Source organism: Gavialis gangeticus, unplaced genomic scaffold (assembly GCF_001723915.1).
Source record: "Gavialis gangeticus isolate Ggan-Ray unplaced genomic scaffold, GavGan_comp1, whole genome shotgun sequence".
Lineage (NCBI taxonomy): Eukaryota > Metazoa > Chordata > Crocodylia > Gavialidae > Gavialis > Gavialis gangeticus.
In genome coordinates this window covers 1,092,608-1,109,723 of record NW_017729007.1, presented here as the reverse complement: position 1 = coordinate 1,109,723, position 17,116 = coordinate 1,092,608, and the positions used below count along the sequence as shown (strand labels likewise).

Below are 17,116 nucleotides of genomic sequence, written 5' to 3'. Positions count from 1 at the left end.
GTGAAGTAGCGCCTCCTGATATCTAGCCTAAATCTACCCTCTGCCAGCTTGTGACCGTTATTCCTGGTCACTCCTGGCAGTGCTTGGGGGAACAGGGACTCCCCCAATGCCTGCTGATCCCCCCTGACTAGTTTATAACAGGCCACAAGATCCCCCCTCAGCCTTCTCTTTTGGAGGCTGAACAGGTTCAGGTCCCATAGCCTCTCCTCATAGGGCCTGCCCTGCTGTCCCCTGATCATGCGAGTGGCCCTCCTCTTAAGAGGTGCACAGGCCAAGTAGAGGCAATGCAGTTCTTGACCTGGTCCTGGCCAAAGGGGATGACCTGGTGACCAACTTAAACATAGAGGGCAGCCTAGGCGATAGTGACCATGAAATCATTACGTTCACGGTCCATCGTAAGGCTGACAAAACAGATACTAAGCTCAAAGTCTTAGACTTCAAAAACACACATTTTAATAAGCTCAGGTCACTAGTAGAGAATGCCCTGAGGGACCACAGGTAAAGGGAACACGAGAAGAATGGTCATTCCCTAAGGATACAATCCTTAAGGGTCAGAGAAAATCCATTCCCTTATGAAGAAAAAGTAGCAGAAGGGTCAAAAAACCCTCTTGGCTAAGCAGGGAAGTTGCAGCCCTCCTACAGAAAAAGAAAGAGGCGTACAAACAATGGAAGCTTGGGATAGCCTCCAAGAAAGACTACTTGACAATGGCCCGCACTGGTAGAAAACAGATTAGGCAAGCTAAGGCAGAAACCAAATGAAAACTAGCTACAAGAACCAAGGACAAGAAGTCCTTCTTTAGCTACATAGGGAGTAAAAGGGAAACTAATGGGAGTGTGGGGCTGCTGCTCTATGCCTCAAGATACCTGGTCACTACCACTCAGGAAGAAATGGAACTCCTAGATGACTACTTTGCCTCAGTCTTTCACAAGACCAAGTGGAACAATATGCCAGGTAGGGCACAGAACAAGCATGGAGGGATTGACACTATTCCCACCACTGCCATAGAACCGATGTATGATCAATTAAAGAAATTAGATGTATATAAATCAGCAGGACTGGATGAACTGCACCCAAGAGTGATGCAAGAGTTGGACGAGGTTATCACAGAGTCCCTGGCAAAGGTCTTTCAAAAATCACAGGCCTCTGGAGAAATCCCAGAAGACTGGAAGATGGCCAATGTTCTGCCCATCTTCAGAAATGGGAAGTGTGAAGACCCAGGAAACAACAGGTCAATTAGCTTAACTTCTATTCCAGGGAAAATCCTAGAAACATTCATCAAAGAGGCTATATGTGACAAATTTGCAGAAGGCATGATACTGAATGATAGCCAACATGGCTTCATTGCAGGCAGGTCTTGTCTGACCAACCTCATTTTTTATTATGATCAGGTGACTCGTCACCTGGATGAGAAAAAAGCAGTTGACATCATATACCTTGACTTCCAGAAAGCCTTTGACCTGGTATCCCACGAGGTACTGATCAGAAAACTGGAAGATATCAGGCTCAACCATGGGACCATCAAGTGGGTACAAATGTGGTTGCGGGGTAGGACACAGAGTCCAAATGAATGGACTGGTTTCGTTTTGGTGAGATGTGTGCAATGGCGTAGCCCAGGGGTTGGTACTTGGCCCAGTGCTGTTCAGTATCTTCATCAATGACCTGGATGAGGGAGTGAAAAGCCCATTGGCCAAGTTCACAGATGACACCAAGATATGGGGGTTGTGCAGACCCACCCGCAGATAGGATGGACATACAAGCAGACCAGGACAGGCTGGCATGTTGGGCAGAATGGAACCAGATGAGGTTCAACATAGAGAAATGCGAAGTGCTGCATCTGGGAAGGAAGAACCCCCAGCACACCTACAGGCTGGGCATCGCTAACCTGACCAGCACTATAAATGAAAGGGATCTGGGGGTAACAATAGAGCCCAGCATGAATATGAGCTGGCAATGTGAGGCTCATATTCATATTGATGAAAAACTGTGGCATGCATCAATCAATGCATCTCCAGTAAATCCAAAGTGATTCTCCCACTTTACTCAACATCAGTGCAGCCGCAGCTGGAGTATTGCATCCAGTTCTGGGTGCCGCACTTCAACAAGGACATGCTAAAGTTTGAGAGGGTCCAGAGAAGGGCCACCCACATGATCAGGGACTTGCCATATGAGGAGAGGCTGAGGGATCTTGGACTCTTCAGCCTAAAGAAAAGAAAGCTGAGAGGGAACCTGATTGTGGCTTACCATTATATCAGAGGTATACATCAGGGGCTCGGTGAACAACTGTTCACCAGGGCACCCTGGGGGAAAACTAGAAGCAACAGCCACAAACTTCTGGAAGGTAGTTTCAGGCTGAACATTAGGAAAAATGTCTTTACAACTAGGGTGTCCAGACTATGGAACAAGCTCCCCACAGAGGTGGTGCAATCATCTACCCTAGAGGTCTTCAAGAGAAGACTGGATGGCCACCTGCTGGGGTCATCTGACCCCAGATGTCTTTCCTGCTCATGTAGGGGGCTGGACCCGATGATCCTTTGGGGTCCCTTCCAGCCCTATGATTCTCTGATTCTACCAGCGCCTCCCCACCGGCAGCTGAGGGACCACTCTGCCCGCCAACAGCTCGCTCTCCCCTCCTCGCCGCTGGAGAGGCAGGTAAGGATCGGGCCCAACATGGATGTACATGACACAGGGATTTACTTTGCCCTAAACTGAAGCCGTGTTTTTAAAAAAAACACCGCTTCAGTTTAGGGCAAAGTAAACCCCTGTGTCGTCTACAAATGGCCAAAGAAGCTAGCTGATGTCCAACCTTTCCATCACGTTGTCTTTGTTTTAAGCCTGGAGCACTCTATCAAGCCCTTCTTCAATACCTTTCTAATCATTAGTTCCCCACTCTCCCCACAGACAAGGCACTAGAAAATAATTCCATGGTATCCTATACAGGTCTATGCAAAATAGATACTTTGATAGAAGAAAAGGCTACCTTAATGTCAGTAAACATAGTATAATCTTTGCAAGCTACATTTTCAAAGAATGGAAGCCAGAGTGTTTCTAGGCAGGATCTCAGAGCCTACCAAAAGCATGACTAACTTTCAGGATCTGTATTCATCTCACCTCAGTCATTGTCACTGTAATTCTTGGAGCTACTGAAGTTACACGGGGGATTAGTCTATCTGTACTGGATGGAGGAAGAAATAAACGTGCACACTCTAGCCTGAATGCTAGATCACTAGAGTAAGCTAGTCTTGCTATAGCAGTAAGAACCTGTAGTAAATGAGCCTCAGACAAAGGGGAAACGAGACAGCTAGTCATGGAAATCTCAGAAGGTTCAATTTAGGTACTGAGCTGAACTCCCTGAACTTGTGGGCGATTCCACCAGGCAGTGTGAATTCTATTATTTCTTTACAATCCCCCTACAACCAATGCACCCTATGGCAAGTCCTCCCTGAACACCTTTAAAACAGGGATATTTGCATCAGAAAAACGCAATGGATTGCTACCTCTTTCAAGTATTTTTGAAGTAGATTCCTTCTCTCCCCTCTCCACCCCGCAGACACTTAGAACAGGAGTGCTCAACCTCCCTCCCATGGGCCAGACACAGCCTATGGGGCTCCCCAGGGCCCTGAAATTTGGCAGTGGTGGAGTGGTGGCACTACTCCCCTGCTGCCAAATTTCCAGACACATGGAAAGTTGCTGGGCCCTGAGCACTGGATCAGGTATCTGAGCTCAGCATGAAGGGCTGGGTAAGAGTGGCACTGGGCCCCACCCCAGCATTTGGGGATAAGAGGGGGTGGTGCTGAGCCCCTGGGGCCCAATCCTGGTGAGAGAGGCTGGTGTTGGCCCTCTGAGGCCCAATCCCAGTGAATGGGGGCAGGAAGAAGTAGTGCTGAGACATCCCATCTTATTTTGAGGAAACAAGCCAAAATGGCTACTCTTAATCTTCCTGACCACAGAGAGGTCAGGGCCACATCACTAAATGCATTTAAAATGTGGGTAGTTCCAAGTTCAAGCAGTAAAGTACAACCAAAGTGCTCTCTTATTGGAGCAAAGTTACAATTTTTCATGCAAGGACTATCTCCAGATCATATTAAATGATGTGCTTAGCTACCACTGGACTGCTCCACGGAGATAACATGAGCCAAGCGCAGTCCTCAGCCAGCCAGCTCTGACACCAGCTAGGGACCCCTCTACTGTATCAAGCCTTCAGGTGAGATGAGGAAAGCCACAGACATCAGAGGGATGGATCCTGGATTTTTCACTTGTCAGATTTCTTCAGGATCAAGTTGAAAGCCAGATGCTCACAGCCCCAGGGGGTCCCAGGACTGGGACCAACAAATCAGCTGGTTCCAGATTCTGGTGTAGTGTTAGAGCTAGGACCAGCAATATGTGACCCATGCATGTTAGAGATCACAGTAACCACTACCGTGCCACTGTTCAGAACATCATCTAACTTTATTATTGCACAGATTTAACATGTACTAAGTGTCCTGTGGAACAAGGCTTTACATTCAGCAGAATGTAGTCAGAGAACTTATCTGACCAGTCGCAGCCCCCAAACACTCCGGTTCCAGATCTGAAGGAGAATCTACTACACTATTTTCCAGTCATTCTAGGGACAGAAACATTTTCATCTAAACTTGGCTAAACATATACAAAGTGACTTTAGCTTTGCAAACCTAAAGCTAGCCAAATGCTGATAGGTCTCTTACAAACATTTTTCTCAGCCTTAACACAGCGTGCCATGCTCTTCAAAATGGCAACCACAAACCAGCAGTACTCTTGATTTGACACAGTCTGTGTAATGAGCCGAGTAGACAGACATCTTCTTTTAGGCAACATAGCAATATTGTTTTACAATGCACCAGGGCACTGTAAAAGAGGGGAGTCTAAAATCCTCCAAAAGGGCACATACACAGGTTTTAAATCCCCACCCTTCCACAGTTCACTCCAACACCAAACAACAGTTTCCAGCAATAGTGACATCCTCAATCCAAATGATGCACATGCTGTAAGAAGATCATGCTAGGGAACAGGGATTGGGAATCAGTTAGTAGTGTGCATTCATCTAATCAGTCATTTGCATGCTTGCCTACAGTGCTCGTGAGTGTGTGGTGTTTGAAATTCAACTTGACCATAAAGATGGAGCGTGAGTGAACCTGGGGTACTATCCTAATGCATGCAAGTGTATATGGGGTCTCCCTCCAGGTTAGATGAGGTTATTTGTTCTTCTCCCAAAATACCTTGGCAACAAGGATTGCAGAACTCCTACTTAAACCTGCCATTTAAGCCTCTTCTACACCTGTTCTAATCACTAAGAGCCAGTGTTGAAAGCAGATTGAAGAAAGGAGGAGGAGGTCCTAAGTGCACCCCTGTGAAGAGGGAACCGTGGCATTGCTCTCCAAAACTGGAGAGAAGAGTGGGAAGTCTCCTTCTGCTGTTAGCAGAGAAGGAAGAGCTCATCTGCCTTCTGCCTCCTCCCAGCCTCCTACTTAAATCTTTATGGAGGATGATAGCCCAACTGATAATGGAAACATCAGAAGGCATTTAAAACATATTAAAATGTCTGTGGACTGTACAATGAAACATTGTTTAGATACTTCCCTACTCTGAAAATGGTCTCGGCAACCGGAGTTTCAACTTCTTATAATTCTTCCATACCTAAAATGACTGAATGCAGAAAGAGTCACAACACACATGGAAAATGGATGACTAAACAGGCAGATATGTTGCTCCTTTATAAGAAGATGATATTACATGCCATTAAGGGGCTAGGTCCAAAATGGCTGGAGACCAGCTTGCGGCAAAAACCAGCAATATTGCACATACACGAGTAATTACTTCTTGAACCAGAACTAATTTTACAAAGAGCTATAGCATTTGTTAACCAAATTGAGTTTGCTATGGCAGATGCTAAAATAATTGCTCAGGGGAATACAGGCCATGTCTAAGTAGTTAATTCATTAGCAATGCAATCTCCCGACTGGCAAAGTTGTGAGCAAGATGACTGTAAAAGAGACAGTTCCTTCATCTAAACCACACGGTGAATTATACCAATTATAGCACTTTCTATTGCATCTCACCCACCCTGGTCCCTGCCATACAAAAAACTATGCTTTGGTATCAGAGCTGCCTCTGTTCACCTTTACCACATTACCACGTGCAAAGCAACTGTCCAGTCTCATGAGTTCAGACAATCAGGATAGTTTACTAATGCATGCTCTAGTTATAAGTTTAGAAATCAGATACGCAAAGTCACTGTCCCTGACACAACTCTTCTGCAGAAAGACAGGTGAATATTCCAGTATAATTTGGGCAGATACTGGGTTCAATTTTTAAATGAACACAGGGATATTTAGAGGGCATACATACAAGCAGATGGCAAGCCAACATGGCAGATGTAGCAAATGCATAAGGTACTCACTCACACTAGCTCATTTCTCCTAAGCAAATTGGTCATCATGTTCTGCACTAACTGAAACTTTTGTGTTGTTGTGGAGAGAAGCTTAAGCAGAAGTCTAAAAATAAAGGCATAGGCTACTGTGGGGACAAACTGCATGGGTGCTTGCAAATCTGGGAGAAGTTAGAGACCTAAGGGCATCAGAAGACTACAATACTGTCTGGAAAGCAAGGCAATGGTCACATGCCTTTAGCCTATGGAGCTGCTGCGTAATCCACAATTGTCTACAAAATCAACTTAAAAAAAGCTTCATAAAAATATAATGGTGGCTCCCCAGTGGTCCTCACTGCCTCACAGCCTGTTCAGGAAGGGATGGTGCCAGCTGGTAGGGTGGCTGGGTGGACAGCCAGCAGCTCAGATAGTGGTTGCCCCTCATCCCTCCTCCCCCTGGGTCCTCTCCACCAATCAGCAGTGAGGGGCAGGGCTACCAAGAAATGCCTGAGAAATCAGTTCTTTGTGCCGTGACCAAACTGTGAAAATGCCTTTGTCTGGCTGTGAATTAAGTAGGTCCCTAGCCAGGATGAAAAGGTCATACACCAAATAGGAGTAGCTGGGAATCTGAAAGAGAGGGACAGTTTCAGTGCATGTTCTCACTTGAAACAAAAATGTTGGAAACATTCCAATTTTTCAAACTGGACTGCCCGACTAGCAGGCATAGACTATACTGTAAATATAAAGTCAAAGTATACATGCAGTGGCATTAGCAGATTCAACAGAAAATAACTATAGATTCACATGTGCAGATTCACTATCTCACAGAATCATTAACAGAAGTTGGCAGGTAGGTGCCATGTCCTCAGACTGCTTTCTGTTACCTTCTGGTAAACCCTGAAACAGCTCCGGTAAGTGCCTCCCACCCTGGTATGCTCCCTCCCTATTTAGCACCTATTCCTGCTGGTGCTTGGTTGTATTACAAGAAGGGAAGAAAAGAAAAGACAGGGTAAACTCTCTATATGTTTCCTTGCTTGCATCCCGGCCAGGCAGTGGGAGTCCAAGAGAGAATAGGATAGGCACTTGCAGTTGATAGAACTATTGATTGCAGACCCCTGAGCTTTTAGAAGTAACGTGTTCCTCCCTCACTCTGCGAAGGCTGCCGTACAGTGATCAAAAACTGTGGTGAGCTACCATAATGAGCTGTTTGATATAGCCTGCTTAATTATCACACATCAAATCAATTTGTGCCCTGCTGCAACTGCGCTCAGAGTGACTTTCTGACACTGCAGATGAACCAAAGGATGTTGCTACCCTTCATTTAAAGGTAAAAATGTTCCCAGATATGCCATCATGCAAACTCCTCTATGATTCAGACAAAATTATTAGATTGCAATTAAGTCCTTGCCAAAGGAGTCCCTATCAAAATAATCAGCTGCCAGCACAACAAAACTGTTTTTCAGAGTAAGCCATTCAGAATACCAAAAAGTGCAAATCAACCAGTTCTGCACACTGCACCAAATCCTCTCTTTCAGCTCCAGGAAGTAGAAAAACAAGGAACGGAAGCATATTCTGTGTTTGGATGGCATCTAGCACAACAGGGTATGGACACACCTGCATTTGGATCCCTTTCAAAAGGGGAAAGGGCAGCAGCTGGTCTGCTCCAGTTGTCATGTATGAATGAGTTGAGGCATAGCAGAACTGCTCCAACTAGAATAAGCAATGTTAAAGTTGGAGAGCCTTGCTACATTTGTATCATCCTTGGCTCATTACAGTTTAACAGCTGCTGCCTTTTGAAATGTGCCCAGTTTTAAAAGGGTTGCAAACGTACCTTTGTCCATACCCTCAAGGTGCTGTCAGGGGACTGGGAGACTGGAAAAACAATATATTTTCACTGCATAATCAACCTTTACCCTGGTGTAAAGGAGAAACAGACACAACCATATAGAACCATAGGGCATTTTTATGTGTGCTATGGGATGTGGTGTCAGGCACTTTAATTAGCGAGCTGCGCTAATTAAAAGCGCCTGTGCGTCACACGTATCAGTGTCTCCACGCTGAAAAAAACGTGGCGGGGCACTTTGAACTAAAGCTCATCAACCCTGTTTTATTTCAAAGCACTCTGCTGCCATTTTTTCAGCACAGGGATGCATGGGGACGCTGATACATGTGATGTGGAAGGCTGCTGGAGTGCATCAATTTCTGTGCCCCGGCAGACTCGATTAATCAAGTGTGCTCCGATGCGCTGGATTTCTAGCATGTCAGAGCAGGCTCTCCGCACATCTGTAGGAGCCCCTAGGGTTTGGTGCAACTTATTTCAATTGCCCTGAGGAAAACAGGGGTAAAACAACAGTGTGGGTATCATCTGTCTCATTCTAATCCCAGCATAGCCATTTAGCAAGGCATATAAGCTATTACGTAATCCCCTCTCCTTGTGCAGCAGGGCACTGTAAAAGCGCATACAGCATGTAGCACCTCAGATAGCTGTATATCTATCTGTCGGCTCCAGATCTTGGTGCAATTTTTAAGCAGTGTACAAAACCAATGTATGTTTCACCAGAGTAAATGTGCTGTCTTATAAGGCCCTGGGGCTCTTAGGCTCTACTGTACCACAAATATAACAATGAAGCAGCAGCTGCTGAAGATTTCATTGAACTAGGAAATGCAGTATACTGATCAAAGGCATCAGAGTGGAAATCAATTCAAAATATAAAAAAGCAAGATTGTAACTTCAAAGCTATCCTGAATTTTAGCAAACTACTTAGAGGCTGATTCTTGCACAGATTTCCTACCAAAATGCATCTATTTTTGCCTGTATGGTTGGACTGAATGACCTCGAGATCCCTTCCAACCATAATTTTCTATAAGTCTATGAAAGACTTGTATGATCAATTTCAATTCAAAGTTTCTTCCCTGCATCACTTATGATGATTTTTTTAAATATCTATAGTTAGACATACACATATGATCCCTGAGAAAATACAACCTACTCAGGCTAATTTTTTTCTTTTCTGGCTACATTCTACTCAGTAATTTAGATTAATACACATGGAGTTAGGGCATGCATGTTGTAGATCATGCTTTGAAAATTTACTATGTAATATATTTATTTGTTGCTTTCCCTACAAACAAGAAGTAACAGACCTTACATTACGGTCCTGCAGGCTGGAGGTCTTGCTGGGATTTACAAGAGATGTCTCTTCTTTCCCAGCCTGTTAAAGGAAATGGCCAAAGTTTAGTATAGTGTTGTCATATTTATGATTATACATACATTTACCATAAAAATATTCCTATAAGCAGCAACCTACATGCAATTCATGATATGGTTTTGGTACCCAGATTTAAGAAGCAAGATGGTTTTTGTCTTCCATCTTGTTCCACTGTGATTTATTTTAATAGCTGATCAGCTGCATAATATTGTACAGAGAAGCAGGGTTACAAGAATTAATTTTTGGGAGTGTTCCTTTAAATACCTGAGTCGAAGTAGTAAAAATATTAAATGAAAACCTACCAAACGTGTCTTTTTCCACTAAAAAAAGACCAGCTAAACTATTTACTACAGTTTTCTGCCTTCATAGCCACAGCCACTCACCTTATTAAATCTTATAATCCTTCATTCAACCATTGAAAGAAAAAATCAATAGCAAAAGCAATATTTCTGCATAGAATCAATCTGGCCATCCAGTCAGCAGAATAGCTTCTCAACCAGCATTTTTTTTCACAGTCTCTCCTGTGTACAAAAACTTGAAATACTGCTAAAAATGCTTAAATGAAGTTTTCCATAAGAACAGCACCACACAGCACCTAATTTAAGCAGATTCTGATACATAACTACTCTAGAATCTGCATTTAGGATTTCACTACCCCTATGCAAACACCAACTAGATCAGTAACACCAGTGAAACTCTGGCACCTTTCTGCAAATGTTGGCTAGACCAGAGTACCCCATGTCAGTAATGGATTATAGGCTGTGACTTCTTTTGTTTTCACTAAATAGAGGGAGCACAGTTGACCCAGGAATACAATATGTTAATTTTTCTTTGTTTATTAAAATGGAAAACAATAAAACCAAACATCTAGATATAGCTTTCATATTGGAAGCGGTTTATAAACCTACAGTTAGCTTAAGATTGCATTTAGGAATACTTGGAGAAAGTAGTTATTATATGAAGGGTGCTGTTTGTTGAACTCTGGGGCAGAGTAAAGGGTTTTTTGGCTTTCAAATTACAATAACTAAGGAGGATGCATTTAAAGAATAACACAGGAGGATGTACCTATTCCAGAAAATGTTGAGACTAAAATGTTTACTATTTTTAAAAGAGGAAAGAGAGACAGCATCTGCTAATATTAAGCTTTTTAAATTAATGCTAATATAAAGAATGTAATTTTAAAAGGAACTAGATAGAGCACTCTCTGAATTATTATGTTAGAAATTAATACATCTGGGGAAATTTGGAAAATTCCAATATTTAAAAATGGTAAAGTGATGACCCAGGGGTCCATAGACCAATTAACCTCATGTCAGTCCTAGGCAAAATAATGGAACAGTTCATTTGGGACCCAATCAACAAAGAATTAGAGGTTAAAACCATAATGAAGGCTTATCATCATAGTTTCATAGAAAGTAGGTTTTGTCAGACAAACTAGTTATCTTTCTGGAATAGGATTGTTCTTCTTTCTGATAGAGTATACTTTGATTTCTCCTAGGCATTTGGGAAAAATGCCTGAGACTTCCTTATTTAACACCCCTGCCAACTTTATATGGATTTAACTTGCCACACATTGGATAGAATAAAAACTAGCTTAGTGACAGGTCTCAAAGAAAAATTGTTATTCAGGAGATATCAATAAGTGGCTCCCACAGCAGTCAGTTCTTGATACAACACTAGTGTTTTGGCAATGATCTAGATAGTAACATAAAACCTTTGCTGATTAATTTTGTAGATAACACAAGTTTAGTAGGCTAGTAAAAGGAGACAGTTTACTCTGACATAGTGATGACTCACCTAGTTATATGGTCATAATAATAATAAATGTGTTTTAATTTCTAGGAATAAAAAATACAATTTACACATACTGTATGGGAATTCTCATCTTGGAAAGCAATGACTCAGAAAGGGCCTGAGAGGTCATCATAGATAGATAATCAGTGAAATGTTGAGACTAAAACAGCTAAAGTGAGGATCTTTGGATGCATAAAAGAGAAAGTATCTTTGGACAGGTCAGACACCTGGCCATAGACAGTTGAGAAGCCTAGTCCAAAGTTTGTATATTCACAGGCTAGCTCTTTCTTATAATGTAATTTGTGTAGAGAAGGGGGGGGGGATGACCATGGGGAGGGCAGATGGCTCATGTAGGTGCATTATAGAGTCAGTATTCCCTTGCTCTGTGATGATTATGGAACGTTGTGATACTTCACACACAGCTGCTGTATTTCTGAATGATGAAAATGTGAATTTTTCAGAATAGAATATTTATTATTAAATTAGGGATGATCTAGGAATCTTTGCAATTGTATAGGTATTTCCCATGCTTCTGGGCTTTGCTGGTTGCCGCATGGGGCTGAGACCATTTTTTTTCCTCTCTTGTTGCTAAATGTGTCAGGTTTTGTTTTTTTGCCCCCCACCTTCCTCAGAAGCACTGGGTGTTGGCTGCAACCAAGGCTGGGAATTTTGACTGGGGTGTGCCAATGCACCTGCTGTGACTAAAATGTGGCGGTTCCTGGCTAGAGTCTTGCCCTTCTGCTCAGGCTCAGACCAATCCCAACATTTGGAATCAGGAAGAAATTTTACCCCATGGTCATACTGGTACAGACTGTGGGGGGTTTTGCCTTCCTCTGAGCAGGGGATGGCCCTCTTCCTTGGATCTCTCAAGTATAACTTAACAATCCATGCAGCAGCAGGGCACTGACCAGCTTTACCTATAGCAGGCCTTGTGGTTGTATATTAGAATTGACTGCATTATTTTAGTAATAGGTAAGACAAGAATTTGCATGGGACCATTTGCATAGGATCCTGCCTCAGACAGGGGGCTGGATTACATAAGTGGGCGCCAACCTTTTTGACAGGCATGCAGCAAATTAGCCCTGCATCCTTCTTGAGTGACACTCCAATCCATTTTCCTTACCTGATCCGCTGCTCAGTTTTTTCTGCTCCCTGATCAGGCTGCTGCTTTGCTTTCTGCTCTATCTGCTGTCATGCTGCCTGTCCCCTCCCCAATCTGCTGTGTGCCACACATAAAGGCCATACCACCTGTGGCACCCCTGTTGCATGTTAGCCACCCCTGGATAAGAGGTGCTCCAGAGGTCCCTTTCAGCCCTACTTTCCTACGGCTCTATGATTATTTTAATTTCTTACTATTTGTCAAACTGACTCATTTTAAAAACTATGAATTTTGCTTTATTCCATTTTTAACCTTTTTAAACTGAAGTGATCTGAATGTTAAGATTCACTCAAAGAACTAAACAGTAGAGAACTGAGAATGGAAGATTAGAAAATCAGAAAAGTCAGCAATTGTAACTGCAAATGACATTATTAGAATTCTATCTCGTTCGGTACAATGAAGTGAGTGCCTCATTAGCTAGCTAAGAGCACAATTGTTGCTAAGAATTAACCCTTAGTTTTTTTCCAGATCTGTTACTTTCAAGTCCCAAATTCATGCTGCTAACCCAGGCACTGACCTATTCCAAAACATGGAACCAACTCACTATCGGGTTCAGGAAGGTGGTGTGTTCTTAAACATTGTATTTTTTCCTTATTATTTACAGAATACAAAATGACACTTTAAGCCAGAACAGTGGGTATTGTAGATGAGGAGGCAGAGAGAGAGACTCTCACTGGAAACTGCATTTCTGCAAAGAGAAACCAGAAACAGTGGTGCTCTTTCTTTTGTGGAATCCAAATATTAAGACACCCAACATGGCAGCAGACTTGGCATTGTTTTCTCCTAACTCTGCAAATCTTTCCGACTCACCAGCCAACAACTTCCTCAGCAGGACTAAAAGATCTGGCCCACAACCAAGAAATAACGTTCTATATATTTGGTAAAACCCCAGAGGAAAGCCTGGATTGCTGAGCTCCTTGAAGAAATGCAGGTAGTAGGATCAAGATCTAGCTTTCTACTCAGAGACCTCAGCATTCTCTAAAGAGGGAGGGTGAAGTTATACATTACACTTAAACTATACTAAGGGCACTTAGGATGTGAACATTCAAATATTAAAGGAAAGTACTCTCGGAGTGTCTCAAAGTTATGCCACTTCAGGTAAGGGTTAACTGTGGGCCACGTGTCCTAGCTCATGTTAGGGTAATTTCAGTCTGCTCCATTAAGATAAAATGAGCAATTTGCAGTCCTCCAGAATCCCAGGATGTACCATTTCCAACTGCCCCACTCCCCACCCCCAGCAGCCTCCCAAAGCATGGATAGAGCCCAGGTATCCTCAACAGCCCTCTATTGGCAAGTCAAAGCTGTGTAGACAAGAAGTGGTATTAACCCTTAACATGAGACTTCTCACAGTACAGTCTACCTTTAACTCTGCTTGATATTCTAGAGTAAGTCCAGTCTAAGTCTAATGTGTACCTTCACCCAGAGTTTCTCTAGTACCATTCAGTACTTGTAGGGAATTTATATCAGCAAGTAGCCATGGGCAGCTGAAAGCTACTCCTCTAAAGCCTGGCATTTGTATAATAATGATATATGAAGACAGAAATCAAGTGACATGTGGCTACTCAGCAGATTTCCTCTACTGAGGCAAATTCCCTTTTCCTAGGAATCAGTCATGATATAATAAGATGAGTTTTGATGCCTGGGAGGCAGGGTAGACCATCTGGTACTTAGGCTTCTTTCATATGTGGTCACATACTCTAAGTTATTACCAAACAGGAAATAGCTTGCTGCCAAATTACAGAACAGAGAACCCAGAAACAAAGAATGCACACAGCATAAGCAAGCTGCCTACATTTTGCAGAGTTCTTTTCTTCTAAGGCAGCAGACTTAAGTTTTGAGAGATACTGAAACCCCACATAAATCTTCTGCTGGGATTTATGAAGTGTGTGTGCAATTCATAAGGCTCTTGGCTATGTATACAGAGCACAGCACCACAGGGCGTCTGGAAAAAATTGATGGCTGGGCTGCATTTTAGTCAGGAAAGCCAAGGAGGAGATGGAAAATGTTTTCTGAACCAGCCTGTCAGTTCAGGAATGAGATCATGACACCTTGTAGCTGAAGAGGTTGCCTGGTGAATTGAGTCTTTGTAACCTTGATCTTCCTTGTTATGCTGGCCATGTCCACGGATGTATCAAATAAGGCTGCAAAAAGATTTTGTTATACTATCCGTCCACCTGCTAGCTGGCTTGATCTTGATGAATAAAGGTCACAAAACCAAGAGAAGGATCAGATAAGGTTCCTGCCCTAGGTGTGATGCATTCAGCACTCCTTCCCCATGGCTCCTGAACACAGACTAGGACTATAGGATAGTACACTCAGTAGGCTGACACTGCACAGCACATGCCATGTTCTTCAGAACTCAAGCAAGAGACTCAGCCACTAACAGCACCATGAGCTGTGGGTCCAGCATCCTAAACAAAGGATGCTCTTTGTGCTTACAACACCTGAATGATATCTTTTCTCTCTCGTGACCGTCAGTATGATCATACCAACTCTGCACAAGGAACATCTGCACTCAGCAAAGAAGTCAATTGAAGTATCTGACCCCAGCGTGTGGGCTACATGGTAAATCCATGGTAAAGCCACATCTTGAATCCTGAATGTAGCTCTGGATATAGCAGAACCAGAAAAGATACAGGGAAGGGTACTCAGGATGATCAGGGACATGAAGAGTCTTCCAGCTAAGGAGACACAGAATAGGCTAAGATTTTTCATCTGGGAGAAAAGACAACTGACAGGGAATAGAAGAAAGATTGATAAAATAATGAATGGTGTGGAGAAAGTAAATAGGGATTTAATTAATTGCCATCTCTCAGAATATTAGAACCAGGGAATATAAAAGAAAATGATTAGGAAGTAGATTTAAAACTAACAAAAGGAAGTCCTGTCCCGCCCCCCACCCACTACACAGCATGCAACTAACTTTGGGAACTCATTGCCACAGGATGTTGCAGAGGCTGACAGTTTAACCAAAAAGAGGACTAGACAAATTAATGGAGAATAGGTCCATTACTGGGTATTAAATGCAATAGTATGGCTGCAGCCTTCAAATTAGGACTCCCTAGGCCTCTAAATATGGGGGGCGGGGGGTGGGAAGAGAGGCAGGGGACAAAATCTAAAATGCAGCAGCTGCTACTTCTAGATGATCCTCAAGGACAGCTCTGCATAATACTCTTCCCCTTAGATTTCACCCTGTGCTACTGTGAGATACAGGATAATTGGTAGATGGACCTATGTTCTGATCCTGTATGACATTTCTTAGGCCCCTGGCACATGTTACACTTAAGACATGATTAGCCAGTTAATTAAACATGAGTAATAACTTTGTGGTTGATCCCTATTGCTCCATTAGCTGAATGCGTGGCAGGCTAAGGCTTCCAGCTGCAGGTGCACACACCACCCTGTTAACTTCCAGCCATGAGAGCTTGCTATTTGCTGGTGCAAGGGGAGCCTGGGATCAGGAAAAAGTTGACCCCTGAGGTGCGCCAGCTGATAGGAGAAGCAGCAGCCTTTGAACTAAAAGCCGCAGCAAACAACTGAGTGACTTGTCCTTATTTTGGCAACTCCCTGCAAATTAAGCATGTTCTGAAACAGCTGAGTATGAACAAGCTGGGTTCCAATATAAATCTGAATAAACCTGTTGTCGTCATCTTTTCTCCCCGTTTTTGCTTTGTTTCTTTTTCTTAGAGCAGTGCTCTTGAAGCTCGTATGATTTGAGTGCTCTGTCACCCTCTCTCCTCCCCCCCCCCCAAGAAAAGTCTCGGGGTGGCTTACAATAAAGCCAGATAAATTATAAAAAAAAAATAGAAAGATGACTTTATTTTTAATATTTTATAAGTAAAAAAGCAACTCCCCAAACAATGCCCCCAACTTAACCCAAGCTGCTAAAAACACACACAAATTAAAGGTCTTACAATGTTTCAAGATGTCCAGGCTTGGGCTCTAACAGGCCTCAAGGGAAAGGTAATTCCAAAGCTGAGGAGCAGCTACCGAGAATGACCTCCTGTGCTGTTTCACTGAAGGAACTTGGTGCACAAATTGCAGGAGGTTGTGCCCAATTGACCTTAGGGATCACAATGCAAAATAAGGTAGAAGATGGTCCCTTAGGTATGTAGGGTCCAGGCCAGTTAGGGATTTATAGGTCAAAACCAGCACAGTGAATTGCACCCTGAAAACTACTGGAAGCCAGTGCAGACTCTGGAGCACTGGAGTTAGGTGCTCCTAGTGACCCATCCATCTTACAAGCAGGCTGCATACAGCATTCTGCACCAGCTGCTGCTTCCAGATGATCTTTAAGGGCAGCCCTGCATAGAGCAAATAATAATTGCTGCATTGCATCTATTAAGGACCCCCAGTCACAGGTTCAAACCCCATACTTATATTCCTCTGGCTTCCTTTAATTTCCAGTTTGCTCACATTTAAAATTAAACAAATCTGTTTCCTTTCAGAGAGAATGCAAGAAATTGGGATTATAGCCATTTAACATGCCATTGTTGTGAAGAATTAAAACTGATGTGATGTCGTGCTCATTGTAGTTGCAGTCAAGAGTTCCATAAAAAATGCTTCTTTTT

General features: G+C 43.1%; 1 protein-coding gene across 2 annotated transcripts in view; it reads right to left on the bottom strand.

Annotated features, from left to right (window-relative positions):
• Window positions 1–17,116, bottom strand: part of EPB41L4B (erythrocyte membrane protein band 4.1 like 4B) — a 236,630-nt gene that overhangs the window by 85,867 nt on the left and 133,647 nt on the right. For both annotated transcript variants that reach the window (XM_019509253.1, XM_019509255.1), the window contains exon 18: window positions 9,528–9,595. In XM_019509253.1, coding sequence (XP_019364798.1) covers window positions 9,528–9,595 — 68 coding nt within the window. The remainder of the gene's footprint in view (window positions 1–9,527; window positions 9,596–17,116) is intronic.